The sequence below is a fragment of the Leptidea sinapis genome, chromosome 33 (assembly GCF_905404315.1).
Source record: "Leptidea sinapis chromosome 33, ilLepSina1.1, whole genome shotgun sequence".
Lineage (NCBI taxonomy): Eukaryota > Metazoa > Arthropoda > Insecta > Lepidoptera > Pieridae > Leptidea > Leptidea sinapis.
The window spans coordinates 11,007,619-11,029,700 of record NC_066297.1 but is presented as its reverse complement, the minus strand read 5'-3'; the positions used below and the strand labels follow the sequence as shown (position 1 = coordinate 11,029,700).

General features: G+C 35.0%; 1 protein-coding gene across 3 annotated transcripts in view; it reads left to right on the top strand.

The window, feature by feature from the left end:
- Nucleotides 1-8,276, top strand: part of LOC126974651 (uncharacterized) — a 39,681-nt gene extending 31,405 nt beyond the window's left edge. For all 3 annotated transcript variants that reach the window (XM_050822189.1, XM_050822188.1, XM_050822187.1), the window contains exons 6-7: nucleotides 6,586-6,645; nucleotides 7,372-8,276. In XM_050822189.1, the coding sequence (XP_050678146.1) occupies nucleotides 6,586-6,645; nucleotides 7,372-7,458 (147 nt within the window). In that variant the 3' untranslated portion in view covers nucleotides 7,459-8,276. The remainder of the gene's footprint in view (nucleotides 1-6,585; nucleotides 6,646-7,371) is intronic.
- Nucleotides 8,277-22,082: the final 13,806 nt, after the last annotated feature.

The following is a 22,082-nucleotide window of genomic DNA, read 5'->3' as shown; positions in this document are numbered from 1 at the left end:
ACACCAGATAAGTATCCCTATAGAGCTGTATATATTTTGTTGGTAGTGGCGAGTGGTTGCGGCAGCTTGGTATCCTGGTGAAATATATCCGTAATCTTCATTATTCATTTAAACACTCATAACACTCATAAAGCTTTAATACAGTTTTATTGGTCACAACTTTCATTGTACCGAGCTTAAAACATTTTATTGTATTTCTGTCTCTATGTACTTACTTTTATAATTACTAAGGAACGGAAATGGTTTAAATGCAAATTGTGTGTAGTACGATCATGTGATTGTTTTTTAATGAAGATAAGGGACGAGACTCACGATTCTTGATAAACCCACAAATTCTGAGCGGCACTACTTAACTCGCTCGTTACCTTGAGACATAAGATGTTAAGTCTCATTTGGCTAGTAATTTCACAACTATATTCAGATAGTAGTATGAGATGAATTTATTCTGCCTGAGACCTCATCCGCATTAAATAAAAAATCTTCGTAAGATATACAAGTCAAAAGTATTAAAAGTTACAGGGTAAACGTACCCTATGAACTTTCCTAACCAAATTGTGTGTAAAGTTTCATGACCGTCTGTGTAGTTAAGGGATGAAAGCATGACATAATATAATATGTAATATTAAATAATTCTTATTCTGTTTTGAATTCTTATCGTTTGTTTGTTCCTTTATAATATATTTTAGCATATTTAAATTGAGAATATATTTTTAAACTACTACTACCTATATTTTATCGATATATGTTACCGACTAAGCCAGGATAGAAAACACTATCCCACATCATCAAATTCATAACTTATTTATTAATACGGCTTTACTCACGATTTATCGGTGTCGGTACCGATTAGTTTCTGACCATTCGGAGGTCCTTCATCAGGGTAAGTGTAGTGGGTTCGCGATAACGTCCCGTCTCTTACTGCGGACTTGGGCTCGTAGTGCGCGCTGGACAGGGCGGGGGGCGCCGATGGTGATGACGCGCACAGTATCACTGACACTGTGTCACTATTGGTGTCCACGGGTGCACAAAATGTACTCACAATGTCCACTACGTGATCATCGGCACTATGTGTCTTATTGCGAGATACGTTTCATAACACTGGTTTCAAATACCTGGTACTGGTACCCATACCGATATATTGTCAGTAAAGTCGTATTAATAAATAAGTTAAGAATATCTCCCGAAAGTTTTAATAATTTAATTTATAACTTAATAAGTGTACAAACGCTTTGATAAGCTCGGCGTTTCAAGTTCATGATCAGTGTATTTATAGGTCAGGTTCCAGTGGCCGTGAATAAGGCTTGCGGATTATAATAAGAATACCGACAGATTATTGCTATCAATCTCTCAACAAACAATTCTGATTTCATAATTCTCTGCCTTGGCAACTTCAATAAATTAAACGTTGCTTGATTAATATATTGAAATACTTCTATGAATATAAAGTTTGAATCAATTTCAATAAAAATTTACTTTCTTGTAAAATCTTGAGTCATCAATGATAATATAAACAGTTATTTATCGCTCGCCAATTTTCTATTAGTAAGTTTTAAAAATTCAATGTTAACATTGATTTCAAAGAGTGGGCCATCGAGTGTTTTAAATTTGAAGTACTAATTTTTTTGTCTTTAGAGACTCTAATTTTTAAGTAAGTTTTTAATATTTCCCAATTTTGTTCAAGGTTTTAGCGTCCCATTTTGCAAACATCCAACATACAATTAACTTCAAAGTCAAAGTAAGCGGTACTTCAAATTTAAAACACTAGATGGCCCACCCTTTGGTTTTGAGACTTATACTGTTTGTTTAGTAAAATCACTTTTGCATAAATATTATATGTAACATTGAGTAACATAAATATTATATGTAAATATTTATATGTAACATTGAGTTTAAAGGCGGTGCTAAATTACATATTTACAATCGTAACAATATATTTCTCATAACGATACAATTTATCAACTACCATTAATCTTGATCGTCTCCGTACACGTGGTACTAGGAAAGCAACTAATTGTACAAACGAATAAAATAATGTTAATTCATTAATAAACAAAATTTGAAATTTGAAAATTAAAAGTATATCCAAAAGTATTTTATTAACCGACTTAAAAAGGAGGAGGTTATCAATTCGATCGGTATTTTTTTTATGTATGTACACCCATTACTCTGAGATTTGTGATCCGATTTACGTAATTCTTCTTATGTTTTATGCGAAAGACATGCCATGATTTGGTCCCATAAAAATTTTACATAGTTTGGCCGAGTAGTTTTCATTTTATGAACATTTATATGAAAATATTCGTCTTCCTGGATGACATAATTGTTTTCTGTGTACTGCTTTGTTTGGAGTTTTCATTCAAGTTGATTATATATTGTTATAAACTGACCCTAAAACGTAAAAAATAAAAAAAACTACGTTTAAAAAAACCGACTTCAAAAACTGAAAAGTATCAAATAACTAAAAATTTAATTTAATACACCTCTGCAAACCTTTACCTTTAATATTAATATAATACTATTTATATATCAAATTTATAAAAAAAATTCAACTTCTATTAACCTTAATCGTCTCAACACGTGGTAGGGTAGAGCGGGGCTTGTTGAGCATAGGGGCAAGTTGGGCAATCGAAATATCTCGAAAACTATTCACCGTACGTATAGACATCGTATGGCGGAAAGAGGGAGGCGCGGGAGGGGTAAACATCATGCGATTGCTAGTGGCCGCTGGGTAAGCGAGTGAGGCGCACGGGCGTTTTGTTTATTTTAAGACCAAAAAGTAAAAGCGTCATTTATCGCAAGTTTTCGTCTGTATTAGTCAAATGTTATTTGTTTTTAATAAGGTAAGTGTTAATCTTCCATATAATTATCGTACTTTTGATATGCAGAGAGGTTCTGGGTATAATTCTCACGCTTTTTTATAACCTCACTTTTATTTTGAAATTCTGGGTTGGGGTTAGTTGAGCATAGTTGCTCAACTTTGCCCATGATTCAAACAACTAAACTAATGAATGTTTTATTTTTTGTTAGAATGCGGACTTACAAGAGAAAAACTACAAGATGTTCTTACACTACTGAAGATTTAAAAAATGCTGCAAAGGCTGTGAACGATGAAGGTAAAAGTGTTAATGCCACCGCTACAGAATTCGGTATCAAACGGATGACTTTGACAAGATATCTGAAAAAATTAAATGAAGACAGCGATTCATCCATGGGCTATGCAACACCGAGACAAGTATTTTCTTGTACACAGGAGATTCACTGAAAAAATACTTGCTACAAATGGCATCAACCTTCTACGGATATTCTCCAAAAGATGTCTGTCTACGAATGTGCTCATAAATTTGAAATAAAAATTCCACCCAGCTGGGCTGCAAATAAGATGGCCGGAAAAGAATGGCTTACGATGTTTTTAAAACGAAATCCAGAGCTATCCATACGAAAACCAGAACCCACCAGCCTTGGTAGGGCAACATCATTTAATGCGCAGAATGTTAAAGTTTTCTTTGATAAATTAGCGGAAGTAATGGATAGATATGGATTTACAGCGGCAGACATTTGGAATATAGATGAGACAGGAGTATCCACTGTGCTGAAGCCAAATAAAATTGTAGCTGCCAAAGGTAAGCGCAACGTCGGCACAATGACTTCTGGAGAACGAGGGACTAACGTTACAGTGGTAACTGCTGTATCTGCTGTTGGAAATGCTGTACCTGCTATGTTTGTATTTCCGAGAAAAAAGTTTAAGACACACTTTCTTAATGGTGGCCCTTGAATATATAGGAACAGGCAATGCCAGTGGATGGGTTACAGACGAAGAATTCTATCAGTTTATGCAACATTTTATAAAACATGTGAAACCGTTTTGTTAGTGTTGGATAATCATTCCTCTCACTTGAACGTGAAGACACTAACTTTAGCCAAAGAGAATGGAGTTGTAATGCTGTCCTTTCCACCGCATTGTAGCCATAAGTTACAACCGTTGGATGTGTCAGTTTTTGGACCGTTCAAAAAATATTGCGCTGCTGCTCAAGATGCGTGGCTTCGTAACAACCCCGGGAAAATCCTTACTATTTATGACATACCAAAAATAGTCGCAGATTCGTTGCCGTTTGCTCAGACAAGTATAAATATTGTTAACGGTTTCCGAAAGACAGGCATCTTCCCGTATAATGCAAACATTTTTGGTGAGGATGAGTTTTCCGCATCATTTGTAACTGACCGTCCTGGATTAGAAAATAGCAAGCCGGGAAAAGATTATCTAGAGCAACCTGTGATGTCCAGCACTGAATCTAATCCCACTCCTTCTACCTCCACAAGCCAAGCTGAACCCGAAACAAAAAAACCCAAAACAAGTATTTTCCGCGGAAATTGTAAGACCATTCCCAAAGGCTGGTCCTAGAAAAGTAGGTACAACTAACAGAAGAAAGAGGAAAGCTGCAATACTAACTGACACACCCAAGAAGAACGCCCTAGAAGAACAACAAAATAAAACCACAAAAAAGTTAAGAAGACAAAGAAGAACGTGGGTAAGAAAAAGGGTGTCTGTAAAAAAGTACTCCAGTCAAGTAATGAAAGTAACATTGGTGAATACTCCTGTCTGATTTGTTGTGAAGACTATGCTGAAAGTTTACCAGGCGAAACTTGGATCCAGTGTCAAACTTGCAGGGAATGGGCCCATACAAAATGTGTTCCAGGTGCTGGTCTTACTTTCGTTTGTGTCAATTGCAATAGTGACAACGACGATTAAGTTGCAAAGATCTTATTAATATATATTTTGAAATATTCAAGTCTAATTTTAAATAAAAATACTGAATTTAATCCTAAAGTCTGTCTTAAGATTCGTTGATGTTTTGTTTATTCTATTTTCAGTTAATTACGTGAAGAAAATTACTTTAAGTTTTGTTGTTCTGTCACTAAGACAATTAACTTACGGTTCCAAAGATTAATTATTATTTTAAGATATAAGCTAAGTATATGCGTAATAATATAAAAAAATAAGTCTAATTTTAAACAGAAAGACTGAATCTAATGGTGAAGTTATTCCTAAGATACATTATTGTTTTGTTGATTCTACTTTTGGTTAATTATTCAAAGAAAATTACTATAAGTTTTGTTTTCTCTGTCACTAAAAGACTATAAATAAAGAACTGTTTTTGTAATTGTTAAACACTTATTTTATTTCATCACTAGTCAACATTGAACCTATGGTTTCATTATACCTTCTTAGTGCTTAACTTGCCCCACACCTTTGTTCAACTTACCCCACCTATGGGGTACATTGAGCGTACTTGACTTTCTGCATTAAAACAGCTGTAGCTCTTAAATTTTACTTATTACAAAAAAATACTATTGACACTTTTATTAAGCGATAAACAACAAATCCATCAAGCCAAATTATTAACATAACAATAATTTATTGAGACTTATCATTAAGGAGCTACATCCATTCAAGTAAAAATTTTCTCAACTAGCCCCGCCCTACCCTACTAGAAAAACAAAGAATCGTAGAAATGAATAAAACAATGTTAATTCATTAAAAAACAAATTAAAAATTTGAAAATTCAGTTGTGTCAATTACACGCGTATCAATCTATCCAAAAGTATTTGATTTAAAGTCAAAGTTAAAAATATTTTATAGACATAAAATCAAAAGATTGCTCGTCAACGTCAATCACCCAAAAATATAATTCATATACATGTTAATTACACAAAAGTTTAAACGTAAATATGTTAAAAATAATGCAATTTAGTAAAAAAATACAATGCCGAACCATGAAATTCATAAAAAATACGACTATAATACTATTCAATTCCACATTCTAATATCTTTTACGTAATCTTCAATACTGTAATAAGCCTTCGACATAAGTCTGCGTTTAATAAAAGATTTAAATTCATTTATTGATAATTCAGACACAGTTTTTGGTTATTTACTGTAAATTTTAACACCATTGCATGCAAAACAATTGTTTATTTTACAGAGCCTATTAAAAAAAGATTCAATGTTGATAGTCGCGTCACAGATTGTATGTAATAATTATGAGTTTTGCAACCGGTTTCAAAGCATAAGTATATTATTATGTATAAATATGTTGTTATTATTCTGGTAAACCTTTCAATAAACAATACACGAAAGAAAATGTTGTATTTGGGGAAATGCTTTTCCCGTGGACGTAATATCGTATTTTGGAGCGTTTGTTTAATGGAAGAAAAATATTTGCTTAATAAAATTAGCTTTTGTTCTGTTTTGTGAGTTTGGGACACAAAGCTGCTTATATCATCTGAAGAATTTTCTTACAGATATAAGCTATTTTCACACTTTTCTGTTTAACGAAGAGTGAAAACATATGATCCGTGTACCGATTGATGCTAGAACCAGTGGGCTCCCTTGCACCGGATGCCAGCTAGATTATGGGTACCACATCGGCGCCTATTTGAAGTAAAGCAGTAATGTGTAAGCGTTACTGTGTTTCGGTCTGAAATTAAGCGAAAAAAATTCTGTCCTTACCTGCAGACAATTTTTTTCTTTCATTCAATTAGTAGCTAAGCATAATATTTATAATTTATTTAAACTTTTATTTACAGCAGTTCGACGCAATGTGCAAAGCAGAGATATCGTTTTTGATACCAAGATTAATTTTAAATGTAAGTAACTATACTACTCCTTCTATAACTGTTGTCAAATTTTAAAGGTTTTGAGATCGTATAAAGTTTTTATGTTGATATATATCTTTGAAAATTTTAATGTTGTCGTAACTTGCAAAACTACGTCATGGTTTGAAGAGTAATTAGGTTGAATTCGTAATATACAGTTAGTACTTATTTTTGTAACTTTTAGCTTAGCTTTAATATTCATCTTACCCAACAGCGCAATGCAAAGGAGAGTGTGTTTATCAGTTCAATTATCTTTATTATCATAATAATAATACAGTCTTTATTATCATAATAAAAATAAAAATAATGTCATAATTATCTTTATATTGCGAGTTTCAGCAAATTTTTAAAGTTGAGAGAGTTTGAGAGTAATATTTTAAGATGCGCGCGCATCACTGTAACACAAAAGTAACAGGTTGAAGTTGGTTCCTAAAATTTTCTGACGTTTGCTTCATTCGTTATTTTTTTGGTTTCTTGGTCCATTATTAGGACAGGCAAAGGGTTCAAGCCCACACAGCCGTATTCATTATTTAATAATTAATCGTCAAAGCCATCTTTGCAAGATTTTACAAAATTGTTCTTTCTAAAAACGTAGAAGAGCACGAGGAATAAATCATTTTAATTATTTTTGCTTCGTTAGGCCAATGAAGTATAACTTCTTGCGTGCATACATAATACACACACACTTTTTTAATGTTTTTCTATATTTTGCTTTAGTGCCTCTCTATCTGGTGTGTGTTGCGACTCTACCATCTTCTGAGGGTCGGTGTGAGTTGGAAAGGTGCAGCCCCAATCGAGCTGTGACTATTGCCTCCGGAAAGCCAAGCTTGTCGCCCAACCACCCCTCGGGAGACAACCTTGCTGCTGTCCATAGACAGCGACACTGACGCTAGTTCACATTCTCTATGACACCGAAGACACATCCAATAATAATACACTAAATAATTATGTACCATTCACGCATTCAGTTTGAATGAAGCACTTGAGGAATCCTGGTGAAGAATGGACAACGTTTTCTTGCCCTGAATTGGAAGCTCCAAGCATTACATTACTTATGTTATCATATATAATATTATTGTAATGAAACTCAAAATTAACATGCGAATTACACATGATTCGTAGGCAAATCCGATAAATATTATTCATCTTAAGAATTATATACCATTTTTATTATTTTAATTATTGATGTTGTATTTATAATAGATAATCTAAATGCTAGATATTTATTTTTGCTGTACATATTAAATTTATTCTGTATAATATAATAAGATATCAAACTTCTACGAAAGCATTGTTGCTTAGGTATGTTAAAAATTGTTGTATCATTAGAGATGTTCTAAGTCATATTAACGTTTTAATAAATATGTATTGCTTTTGAAAAGAGTTTTAGAAAAAATATATTTTATATTATATCGTCAGAAAAAATAAAAAGTATATCATGTAATAATTGAACTTTATTTTAATCAATATTTTATCTCCTGTATTCGTTCAAAACTGACAAATAGATTGTAAATATTTTATTTACCAATTTATATAAATAGAAAACTTAAGACACTAGTTTTAATAACCGTTAAAATGTTACTTAAATGCAATGTTGTAAAAATATTAAATATATTATGGCATGTTGTTTCTCATTTTATTTTCTTTAATAAAGTTGGTGAGTGATATTGATATAACTGATAAAAAAGTACGAAGAAAATCATCAATTAGAGGTTCTGTTAAATATGATACTAAACATATATATCTCACTGGAAAAGCAATAAATAAAACTAAACACCAAAAGTCAATTGTAAAAGAGAGCGATAAATTCGCTTTATTATTATGCATGATGAATGAAAATGCTCAGATGGTCTGGTGGCGTCACTCGCTTGGACAAAGTGAGGAATGAGCACATCCGCAGCACTTTTAGAATTAGGCCAATCCCAGGAAAGCTGTTGGAGACTGGATTGAGTTTGTACGGGCATGACATTAGGCGGCCATAAGATTATATGACCATGAGAGTGCTTGATATTAACACTGGACCAAGAGGACGTGGAAGACCCCGATTAACATGGAAATCAGTTATAGACAAAGATCTACCAAAAGTCCAAATAAATCCGCACACGACCCAGGACAGAACGTCCTGGTGAAGACTGATCAGGAGAGCCGACCCCAACTAAAATGGGATAGGGCGAGGATAAAGAAGAATAGAAATTCACTGTATTACTATTTAGTGGCGAAAAAGTCACTCGATACATTTTAAGCGAGATCTAGAAGATTCTACAGAGAGCAGACAATAAAGCACCTATACAGGTTGGTTTTTTGAGAAGGGCGGTGAAAGAATTACATCCTGTCATATTGAACCCAATGGACTCTGTTGCTGATAAGGATCAAAGTTTTCAAAGATATGTATTTAAAAAATTTACAAATTGCTCTTCATATCAACAAAAAAAGTAAGATTTCTAACAAAAATTTTGAATTATAGGTGAGTTTTCTTCCATGAGAAAAAAACAAAAAAATTGGTATTTCCTTTCATCTTTAGTAATACATTTATTTGCAATGATTGATTTATCAGCAACAAAGTCCATTGGTCATAATACAGGGTAATTTTCAAGTTCAAGATATTTAAAATTAAAACAAAAAACTTAATATGAAGTTACAGGTTTCTTATAAATCGAAGGCATGACTCCTTCCACGATTTTCCTCTAAGTTTCGTAGTTTCCTACTTGGCCATCACCGCCCTTCTCAAAAAACCATCCTGTGTAGTAGATATGAGTTATAACACAGTGTTGAGTAACATATTATCATATGGTCATTGAAGCTATAGATATTATCAAGCGCTGATTATTGCAGCTATAATATTGCAATAAATCATGTTCTATCTTCATTTGTAACATATCTCAGTTGTACGGAAATTGCCATGTCATGCGAACATCGCTCATCACGCAGAGATTTAGTACCAAACACAATAATCCGAAGTATATTATGTGAGGAGGGAACTGTTTAGGTTTCCGAACAATATTAAACAATGACGCATCATTGATGTTACGATAAATTGTAAAGTGAAAAAAGTTTTTTTTATGACAATAAGGGACGAGATAAGCAGGACGTTCAGCTGATGGTGATTGATACGCCCCGTCCATAACAAAATAGTGCCGCTCAGGATTATTGAAAAACCTTGAGACATAAGATGTTAAGTCTCATATGCCCAGTAATTTCACTAGCTGCGGCGCCCTTTAGACCGAAACACAATAATGCTTTAGTTTTAAAATGTATAAAAAATTACTCTTTTTTAAATCTGGTATTGCAGAAATCTATGAGTGCTTAGATAATTTATACGCCTAGATAGAGTCTCTTGCTCTTAGACAACCGATAAAAATAAGCCAGGAATAATAGTTTAGTGTGCGTGACAAACTCCGTCTTACACACGCGATTTGTATGATACTTCGTATTAGTGTGCGTGAATTGCTCAAAATAGAGGTAAGCTCTGAACTCCATTTTTTTCGACGTTTTTACAGCTGTCATAGTCATCGTCATCTAGACGTATAATGATCTAAGGATGAGCGGTTTGTTTTCAACTTTACATCATGCCCGTTTACCCTCAATTATATTAAAAAATATGTATATACTCCTATTCATATGTGACACACATATTTGCCCTTCAACATAGCAGCCGGAAGCTATCCACTGCTGGATAAAGGCACCCCTCAAAGATCTCCTCGAAGACCTCAGAGATCGGTCCTGCACTGCCCTCATCCAACGTATTCCGGCAATCCGGTACCTACGTGGTCGCCATTCGAGGTCTTTACTGCCCCAACAGTCACCTGTCGAGCTTGGCGTCTGCCCACTGCCACTTCCGTTTCGCAATCAACTGGGCTATGTGGGTTACTTTAGTTTTCCTATTCGACCTATCCCTATAAGAAATTACATACGTACTTGTATACGTCGTGAGTCTGCTTATTGAGAAAAAACATTTGTGCTTTCAAACAGATATTGATTGAACAAAAGCCAAAAGAAATAAAATAGGCTTAACATTAGCCTCTTCACTGAATTTGATGTGTTACTGCATGTATATATGTCGAATATGAGGTAAAACACGCACCATCTTCTTATCAAATTGATTATACTAAAATCACTCTCTCATTGATGATCGCCTGTCAGGTATATACATCATGTATGTTACAAGCTATTATTGTACTCTGTTTTCCAATCGCTACAGCAAATAAAGTCTGATTTCAAATTTAAATAAATATATGCATACTTAGTCTTGCCCTTACTTCTGATATAATAAAAATGCATTTATTTTATTAAAGCGTAATATTATCTCAATAAAGCTTACTTAACAGGCGAAAGACGTTCATTGCTGGACAACAACCTCTCCGAAAACAATAAAATTTGGATGTATTTATTTACTGAAGTCTCGGCGATAAAATAAAATAATTTTATTCTAAAGACTACCTTTGGCTTTAATGCAGGCTTTTAACACAATACAGTTACAGAACAGTAGCGTATCTGAGCAACTGTCTCCTTGAAATGTACGAGTATACCCTACCCTACTATAATGTATCCTACGTCTGGGTGGGTCGTTATGGTGCGTACAGATTGGTGAAACGTAACTTGAAATATAGAATTAGCTGTAAACATTGCTGGAATATACCATGATAGGTACGCACTTTTTAACAATTCATTGGATGTAGTAGCAAATATATTGTTGCACATGCATTAAAATCGATATCTATTTGATCGATTTATTTTTCTATTATTTACCACCATCTATGTCATTGTGAAATGTCAACATACAAATTAACTGCCGTTTGTATTTACCATATGAACGTAGTGTTTAAATTCTCTTTGGTATTTGCGTGTGCGTTTTCAATTTGTTTTTCTCTGTTATTGCTATTTAACCCTTTTTTTATTTTGTTATAGTTGTGCAGCCCTTAGATTCAATTCCTAGACGTTCTGCTTATAATGTATAACCCCCAAAATATGCGTAAAATAAGGAAAATGTATATGGAATTCGATATAAAGCAGTGATATTATGAACAGTAAAAATATTTTTTTCTTCAAAACCCATTCTTTTTTTAAGCCAATATCCTAACTATTTTCTTATGTAACGTTCATATTCCAAGCCCCATATACTTTTCTATGTGTGCACTCGTTGCCGAAGTTGGTATGGCTGATGGGCATCCCCCTTTGTAACTCCTTGATAAAAAGAATTCCACCAAACTATGACTGACGCAAGATTGCACGATGTCGTACTTTTTCGAGAGAGCATTTTTTATTGAAGAGGACAAACAAGCATTCGTATCACCTGATAGTAAGTGATCACCGCAGCCACCCTGTAACACCAGAGGAATCACAGGAGCGTTGCCGAGTTTATAGAGCGTCGAATAAACGTAGATATGTATCCAAAACCGAAGACACAATGTGGCGGGCGAGGATCGAACCGGGGGCTCCGTGGTGATAGTCAACGGTTAAAAATATTGCAACACCGGCGCTTCATTTGTGAAAGAGTTCTAGCGGGATTCTTCATTTGTCGCGATAAATTATTTTGTGTCCTTTAAATACTTCGGCGAATTCTGACGTTAACAGTCATTATAATACGAGCTTAGCTTTTGAAGTATTTTCAAAATGACTGACAGCTATACGTAGGTGTTATTACATATTCCTTGATATAGTTATGCAAGGAAACACTGCAATACTGTTTTCTTTAAAATCTCATTCTATTATTGTGTCACGGGAAATGATCTAAGTTTCCAGCATAATAAACGAGCTCCAAATTTGAATAAAAAAAAAAACTTAGAAGTTTTTATGTCCAAATATTTATGGCCAGTTAACGTACATACTTCGAATAGAAACCATAAACTCGCATAAGCGTGTTTGACAGCACATTTACTTTGGTTATCGTTGACGCGAAGTTTAATGTATCAAAAATCCCTGCCTACGTTAGTGGCCGCACCTTATCACAAAAGAATGACATCAAAACACGTTAATGTAATTAAGGCGTGAGCGTAAATAACATAAAGCGTTAGAAAATGAAAGTTTCCAGCTTAACCATATTTGATATAATATATTCTGGTCCTATTGATACAGCATCTCACGTCCGTTTCATTCACCAGTGGCTCCTTTGCACAGGATGCCGGCTAAATTATGGGTATCACTACGGCGCCTATTTCAGCCTTGTAGCAGTAATGTGTAAGCATTACTGTGTTTCGGTCTGTAGGGTGCCGTTGCTAGTGCAATTACTGGGCAAATTAGGCCTAAAATCTTATGTCCCAAAGTGACGAGCGCAGTTGTAGTGCCGCTCAGAATTTTTGTGTTTTTCAATAATCCTCAGCGGCACTGAATTGTAATGGGCAGGACGTATCCATTACCATAAGCTGAACGTCCTGCTCGTCTCGTCCCTTATTTTAATTAAAAAAAAAACCTATTCTGCTTAAAATGTCGAATATCCTAGTGCTTAAGAATAATAAATATTTAAATTTGGGCAAATGTGCGAGTTTGTGCGACTGCAACATAGATTTAAAAATTTAAATTAAATCAATCAATATATTATTCGCTTTCAGAAGTAGAAAATAACTTTGTTTGGAAACTAAAATAATATGACAAATATTAAAACCATAACCTACTTTATATTCTTTTATTCCATAGACAATGTTTTTTTTCTCTAATCTACCTCCTGACAACTTAACCTCCTCTTCACTCATTTAGTTGTCAGTCGATTACTGAAGTACAGCCCAGCGAATCTCTCTAAGAAAAAAGCGATTCACTCGATTGTACGAAACGTATTGATAGTTTGACAGATGACGGCTATAATCTTGTAAAAAAAGGAGACAGCCGAAATCCACTACGTTTTAAGAAACTAATCGCTTTCAAATTTAGCCGGTTTATTTTATTTGATTTGATTGATATTAATTTAATCTGTTTGATATTATTTATTTACTGTTATGAAATTAAGTGTGTGACTGAACTTAAGCCATTGTTAATCAATGTTATGAGTTCAATAAACGTTTTGATTTGATTTGATTATCATAACCATTCAAATTTATTTAATACCCTTAATTCAGAACAATTTGAGCCAAATTAAATGGCCTTCCAAGTTAACGGTCAAACAAACTATGTACGGTTCCTTATACTTATAATCGATCGGTGCTAAACTACTGCTTCGAAACGTTACTTTAGAGCTATGTACTACGTAACTTTATCTGTAGCTAAGCCAAGCAAGACCGTTTCTGAATGATACTTGTAAGTTAAGTTGAATGACTTAACATTACTTAATGGTTGTTGTATACTTCTTAAAAAAAAAATTGCCAGTTTTATGTCTAGGTTTTATGTTTATTTGTAAAAGCATATAAGAGGTTATTGCATATGTATATTTTTAAGTATATAAATTAAACAAGATTTTATAACGATACGTTACTCGAACGGTTGGCTCAGTTGGTTAGAGCACCAGCACGGAACGCCAGAGGTCGTGGGTTCAAGTCCCGCATCGTTCATAAAACTATGTTTTTCAAATTTTATTTTTACATAAATTAAGTTTGTATACCTAAACTTATGGACGATGCGGGACTTGAACCCGCACCTCTCAGGAAACGTCCCAGCGCTCTACCAACTTATCCAACCGTCCGCATGCCGTATAATCCGAAAATCTTGGCTTGTTTTGTTCAACTCTCGGATTGAGGCTCCATATTTTGCTTATAAAATTAATTTGTATAATAATTAATCCCAGAAGTGAGGAATACCACTCAATAAAATATGAGAACTATATATTTAAGTATTTTAATGGTACAAAAAGTAGTAGTAAGTTTTTTTTGTGTTATTGGGGTTTTTAACAGTTGATTTACAGTAGAGGTCTAGAAGAGTTATTTTAGATCAATTGATGCGCTAGTGATAAAAGCATATTCGTCTTTAAACAATTCGCCACATGTTCCGCCTCTATACGAGGCATCTTCAGATGTTGACTCGCCAAAGTCTAGCACGAGACCTGAGATTCGAATATTGGCGGAATTACCACTCAAGAAAACTCAACACATTTGAATGTTTGTTTCGTCACTTTGATTTGAGTCTCATTAGCTTGCTGTGTTTGTTGGGCATTTCATTATCCACGCGCTCTTTGAATAGAAACACAAATTGTGCAAAAAAGCCTCCCAGAAGATAAATAGCTTAATGATTATTCCGCCGTGCATTGCGTATTTATTCCTATAATTAGCTAAAGCTATTTTATGATGGTTTTTCTCTTCCCATACCACAAAAGGAAAAAAGAGGAACCCTTATAGAAAACTACTTTGTTGTCCATCTGTCTGTCCGTCCGTCCGTCCGTCCGTCTGTCTGTCTGTCTGTCTGTCTGTCTGTCTGTCAAGACCCTTTATTTCTGGAACACGTCGAGGTATCGAGTTGAAATTAAAATGATAAACTCAAGTCTACATTCTCTTGAAGCTGTGATAAAATCAAACTTCGAAGTTAACGTAACGAAAAAATAACGGCCGTTTATGCGGCATAAAACGTATTTATGACACTCTCAAGGGACACAAAATGTATAGGGTATTTTTCGTTGACCGAGAATTATGTAATATGTCAAGAAAGTATATTATAGTCATACGCAGTGTTGGTATATATGGACCGACGATCTGGTCAAGATCGCCGGAATACGTTAGATGAGGGCAACGCAGGACTGATCGTCGTGGAAATCTTTGGGGGAGGCCTTTGTCCAGCAGTGGACGTCTTCCGGCTGATGATGATGATGATAATCAAGATAACTTTACATTTGTAATTAAAAAAAACAGGGTGTTTGTGCAAGGAACGGCGGTCCAAATTTTGAATTAAGTGTGTGTGTCATACGGGTTATTAAGAGTTTCATTGGCACAAGCTTAAACAGATTTTTAATTATTTTTATGATGCATATGTTTTCCATTTATGATTTATATATATATGATTTATTAAAGCTGAAAACAATGCAAAATCTGAAAGCCTTTGAAGCTATAATACCATGCAAAAAAACCATCTTATAAACAAAATAATGGTCAGAAGTTTGTGAGAGAACAACTCGGTTTTGATGTATCTGAAAAATCTAGTGCCTTGGGTCTCTGCCGATTTGGGAAGTTTCGAAGAACCTTCGAAACAACGTCCATATTGTTGGAATCAAAGTATTATGAGGTATCCTCCTTGGGTTTAAAATTCATTCGCTAGTACTCCGAAAAACTAGGAAACGATAACCTGATAAATTGATGATTTTGCGCAGCCATCTTGCATTTCACAAATTGTTTCTACGCCATTCCGAAAACTGAAAATTGATTCTTTCTTTTATCATCGATTGTTTTTTTTTTTATAATTTACTAATAATGAAACACAAACTAACTTAACATCAATTACCAGTGGGACAACTTTGCACAGAATGCCACCTAGAATATGAGTACCACAACGGCGTCTATTTCTGCCGTGAAACAATATTGTGTAAGCATTATTGTGTTTCGGTCTGAAGGGTGCCGTAGCTAGTGAAATTACTGAGCAAATGACTTAACATCTTATGTCTCAATCTTCTGTCTCTTTTACTTCGTTGGGTACAGTCGTATCTTTCAAATAGATCTAAAGCGGTTGTGATTGGTGGTTACAGGTATGATCTCGTTGATATTCCCTGCGGTGTACCACAGGGTTCGCATTTAGGGCCATTGTTTTATAATGCATATCTCTATGATATCGGTTCCTGCTTAGCTAACTCTGAATATCTTATGTATGCTGACGATAAGAAGATATATCGTAGTATAAAATCTATAAATGATTGTCAGTTGATGCAAAAGGATCTCGACTGTTTTTTTGAATATTATAAAAGAAACAACATTACAGTCAACATACTCAAATGCGTGCAAATTAGTTATACGCGTAAATCAAAGCCCTTTGACTATAACTACACCTTAAATGGCACACTTTTACAGAAATACAAACATGTTCGCGACCTCGGAGTATATTTTGATCACAAAATGTTACTCTGCGACCACATTTACAACGTAGCAAAAAAAAGCATAAGAAATCTGGGCTTTGTCTTGCGCACGTGCAAACCATTTTCTGATATAGAACCTATTAACCTTTCCGCATCGACCGTGCCCGCGGGCACTGGTAATTCAAAAAACAATGAGAGCGGCTGTGCCGCGGGGCACTCTTTTACCTCATCCAGTTTTCACCCTTATTAGGTGTACAAGATGGTTTATTTGCCTACGCAGTTATGAACGAGTGAATTCCCAAACACATTTCGATCCGTTACGATTCAAGGCCACCAATATTCGACGTCATAGCTTTACGGACAAAGCACTTATGTGTCCACTTGTTCCCGGCCGGCGCAGCGAGCGGTCGTTATCAAGACTTAACACGAAGATCGTTCTTTGTGGAGATTTAAGCTTTATTTTATAATTAACATATACTATTCATTACAAAAACATAAAAGGAAATTAATAAAACAAGTAATTAACAATAATAACAATATTTATTTTAAAATATACCTAATTTTACACTTTTTTTCGAATGAAAAGTCTGTGTGAAATAAAAAAGAAAGACAATATGAATAATTTATACATGGTCTTATAGCTTGTTTCAATAGCTTTCAGTGACAGTCACTCAAATCACCCTAGTTATAAGCATTTTATAACTACACGTAAAATAATACACACGGGGAAAATGCCGCGAAAATGCCGGAAGCTTGCCGATCTACAGTGTACAGCGAGATCCGGAGCGCGCCGATCCGGAAAGGTTAAAGTTATCTACTATGCATATGTCAGGAGTATTCTGGAATATGCTTGTCCAATATGGTCTCCACAATATATAATTTACAATGAACGCTTGGAACGTATACAGAAAAAATTCCAAATTCCATTCTTAAACCAACTAAACTACCGTAAAAAATTACACACCGGCTCTTATTATGACAGTTGTTTACAACTGTGTTTGTGCGCTTTAGCGCACAAACTATTAACGTTGGAGCAGAGACGCATTTTACTTGATATGAGCCTACTATTTGATATTGTGAACAGCTTTGTTGACTGTGATAAATTGACCTCTAAAATATCATACTGTACACCGTCAACCCGCACGAGGCACACGAATCTACTATATGAACCACTACACTATGCAAACTATTCCAAAAACACTTTCATATCATGAGCAATACATACTTACAACACAACCATCAGTCACGTAGATCTTTTCACCATAAATAAATCTAAATTCAAATCAGAACTCATAGCTACTTTCAATGATACATCTAAGTAACTGATGCACTAACATAATATATTAATGTTTATTTATTTTACCACATATAGTATACATATTTATGTATTACCTTTTATGTATATATTTAGTAACAGTTCTTTTTTTATGTAATGAAACGACCTATATAATCTCAAGATAAATCTCATTTTTCTTTAGTAGGTATCGCACCATGTTGTAATTTTTCGGAAACCGAAATTTAATATAATATAATATAAGGGAAACCTGTTATTGGTATTATTATTGTAAAATATTATTAGTTGTTTATCTAATCTGTAATATACTGTTGGTTTTCTTAATAAAATAAAATAAAATAAAATTAAATGTCTCAAGGAGACGAGCGCAATTGTAGTGCCTCTCAGAATTTTTTGGTTTTCAAGAATCCTGCACGGCATTGTAATGGGCAGGGCGTATCAATCACCATCTGCTGAACATCCTGCTCGTCTTGTCCCTTATTGGCATTTAAAAATACCCTGGAAGAAATTATAGTTAACGGTAATTGGTGTTTTTGAGTTTGTGGAAATACTCGTATATGTGGAAATTCTTAAAATTTTCTGGATAAATGTACCCTGACAACGCGTGTGTACAGTATTTCATGATTATAAATTGAATAGCCTATGGGTGTCATCCAAAAGGTGAACTTCATTTAAATATTAACTTCAAACAGAAGTCCGGTAATATTACTAGGAAATTTGTTTCTATTATTGTGCGGCTCATTTACTCATTTAAGTAAATTGGGGTGAAATTCAGAGATTCTCTACTTAGAAGCCAAACGTCACCTAATTGTTATTTAATTACTCCCAAGGGAAGGTTATTTGGCGGAAGTAATCTTGAAGCTACGCTTCAATTACTGTAAGGTAGGCATTAACTTAACAATTTTCAACAATCTTGGCTTTTCCGATGTTTTTAACTAAATATATATGTGTATATAAAATTCAGAGAGCACTACATGTTAGGTAGTTAGGTAGTAAAAGTTTAATACTTCTATTATACTAGATTTATTACAGTCATATCGAGTTATAGTAGTCGCAGCTGATGTGTACCATCTGACATTTTATCCTACTTGTAACCAAAATATATGAGCGAGACTAGATGTAAATTAATCCTTGAAGTGAAGGTTATCACTTTGAAAAATTGTTAATATTATCCTACTACAACATTTAGATGGAATATAATATAAGCGAAGCAAATTTATTTGTTATATGATTGTTCGAATATATTCTAAACATGAAATTACCAATACTATATAATAATATCCGGACGACCGAGCCTTGCTCGGATTTTTAAGAATGTACAAAACTTGAACAAAAAAAAAACTAATAGGACATCTGGATTCGAACCGGGGTCTTCTGCTTTCTGGATCACCCAATCTGAGCTATAATAGTTTTGTATATAGTGGCGAAATTTACCTTTGTATTCTAATGTTATTGTAGCTGTTTCTCATTCAAACATGGATAAAACCATTTTTTTTAAATTGAAACCTAGCTAGATCGATTTATCACCCCCGAAATCCCCTGCATACTTAATTTTATTAAAATCGTTGGAGCCGTTTCCGAGATTCAGTGGGCCTTGCTCGCGCATATTTAATTCAAATCCTGGAAAAAATTAATCTTGTTCCATCTCACAGCCATCCACTCTGCCAATGAGCGCACGTTGGTGCTAAACAGCGCTATTCAACATCATCATCACATCAGCCGGAAGACGTCCAATGCTGAACAAAAATTGCCTGCCCCAAAGATCGCCACGACAATCGGTCCTGCGCTGCCCTCATCCAACGTATTACGGCGATCTTGACCCGATCGTCGGTCCATCTTGTGCGAGGGCCTACCAACACTTTACTGCCCGTCCGTCAAACTATGTGCTCTGCCCACTGCTACTTCAGTTTCGCAATCATTTGGGCTATGTCAGTAACTTTGGTTCTCCTACGGATATCCTTATTCTCTCTCGGAAACTCCGAGCAAAGCCCTCTCCATTACCCTCTGAGCGATCATTAGATTACTCTTAAGGCCCATAGTTAGCGACCACATCTGCGTACCGTAAGTCATCACTGGCAAGACTCACTGGTTGAAAACCTTCGTCTTCAGACACTGTAGTATTTGGGACGGGAATATTTTATGGAGCTTCCCGAACGCTGCCCATCCAAGTTGGATTCGATGAGTGACCTCTTTCGCGAAATTAGGCCTGCCTAACTGGATTGTTTGTCCGAGGTAGACGTACTCGTCGATAATTTCGAGAATACAGATCGAAATTCTTACGGGAGTAGGTGCGGTATGGACATTTGACATGATCTTCGTCTTGTCCATGTTGATATTGAGACCTACTCCTTGTGAAGCTGTATTGAGGCCATCGATCATATGGCTTAAATCCACCATGGTCTTGACAAAAAGACATCTTTTAACGCACGATGAACAGCTTGAGTGATATGACATCGACTTGTCTGACACCCCGCTGCAGTCGGATAGGCTTCGAGATCTGATCCTGGAGAAGGACATCACTTCAACGCTTCTACGTGGTTCATGGTGCTAAAACCTTTTCGGAATCCGGCTTATTCGGGAGGTTGAAAGTCGTCAAGCGTGCGCACGAGAGTATTCGTGAAAACCCTAGAAAACAGTTTATATACATGGCTCAGAAGTTATAAGGGCCTATTTTCATCAAAAGCATTAAAACTGCACACACAAATGCAAACATATCGCCCTTTTTGAAGAACAGCACCACTATACGTCCGTGCCTTGCTTGTGGCGTTTTGCCCTCGAGGATGACGTAATTGAATAGTTTCTGGAAGGTCTTAAGTACAGGGGTACCACCAATTCTCAGAAGCTAAGCTGTAATTTCCATCATCACATCACAAGCCTCCCCCAAAGATTTCCACGACGATCGGTCCTGCGGTGCCCTCATCCAACGTATTCCGCAATCTTGACCAGATCGTCGGTCGAACTTGTCTACGAATTCGTAGATAGTATTGAATAAGTCTTTGGATTTAAGATATAGTTGTATAGCTACATTTAGCCAGCCTGTAGGTACTTTCAGGACGATTTCTTTGTTGTTTGTCTATAGTTTATTTTTATAAAATTTTGTACATAGTTCATATTTATTAAAAAAATAATTAAGTGATTCCTGTTTGTTCCAAATTCCAAAATGTATTTATCTAATCAAAGAGCAAAATAGAGCTTTACTCACTTATTATTTTCTCGTCAGTGGATCACGCGCTGACACGCTTGCGCAGCGCTTCGCGACCCGTGTATTCAAATAATGTAATGGGGGACGCGCCACCTAACTTACCTCATCAGTGATAAGTGACCTAGAAGTACTCATGTAGAAGAAAAGATTAACATAAAGACCAGTTTGATTACCCCGGGGGCAATAGAGGAGTACCAGCATTTACCAGGTCAGGTCCCTCCGTACCTGAATATCTTTCCTCACCAGCACACCCATTTTCTGGCCTACTTCATACCCTCCTTTGGTTAAGTATTTGAAAAAGTTTGTAGCTATTAGTTTTAAAAACTTTGTTTCAATTCATTTAAAATTGTTGTACATAAAACCATTATATTAAAACTTGCCATTAATATGCACTTAAGTGGAATGACGTCACCATTGTTAGAGCCAGTGCACATGAAATTTACCGCAGTTCTTTGTCTTTCCCCAGATGTGCGGTGACGTGGAAAGCTCTGCATAATTGTTGATATATGAATATAGTTCCCGGAGTTGAATACTTGTAGCAATCTATACAATACTCTAACATGTTTAGTTAATTGTGTTTTTACAATGCAATGATTCATTATTTAATGTTTCTGGGCATTTGAAATTAAACTTCTAATGGAGTGAATCAATAATTGTTAAGTAAACGAGGAGTTATATTTATTCATAGTCTAAGATTCATTTACTATCACTTCTTGAATATTTAATGAGAAGAGTGGCAAAAAACTAATTATCGCTCCTTTAAATCAATATTAACAGTTTTATCATTTTAAAAAGTCTATGCAAACTTATGCATCAAAATATTCAAACCTATCAACCTACTTAATTGCAAAATTATTATTTTTTTGGAAAAACATTTGCGTCAATTTAAGTTTTTTTATGGAAGAGAGGACAAACCAGCGTACGTGTCACCTGATGTTAAGTGATCACCGCCGCCCACATTTCCGGCCTTCAAGAAAGGTGAACGCGCGTTTTTTGAAGATACTCATGTGTTTTACGTG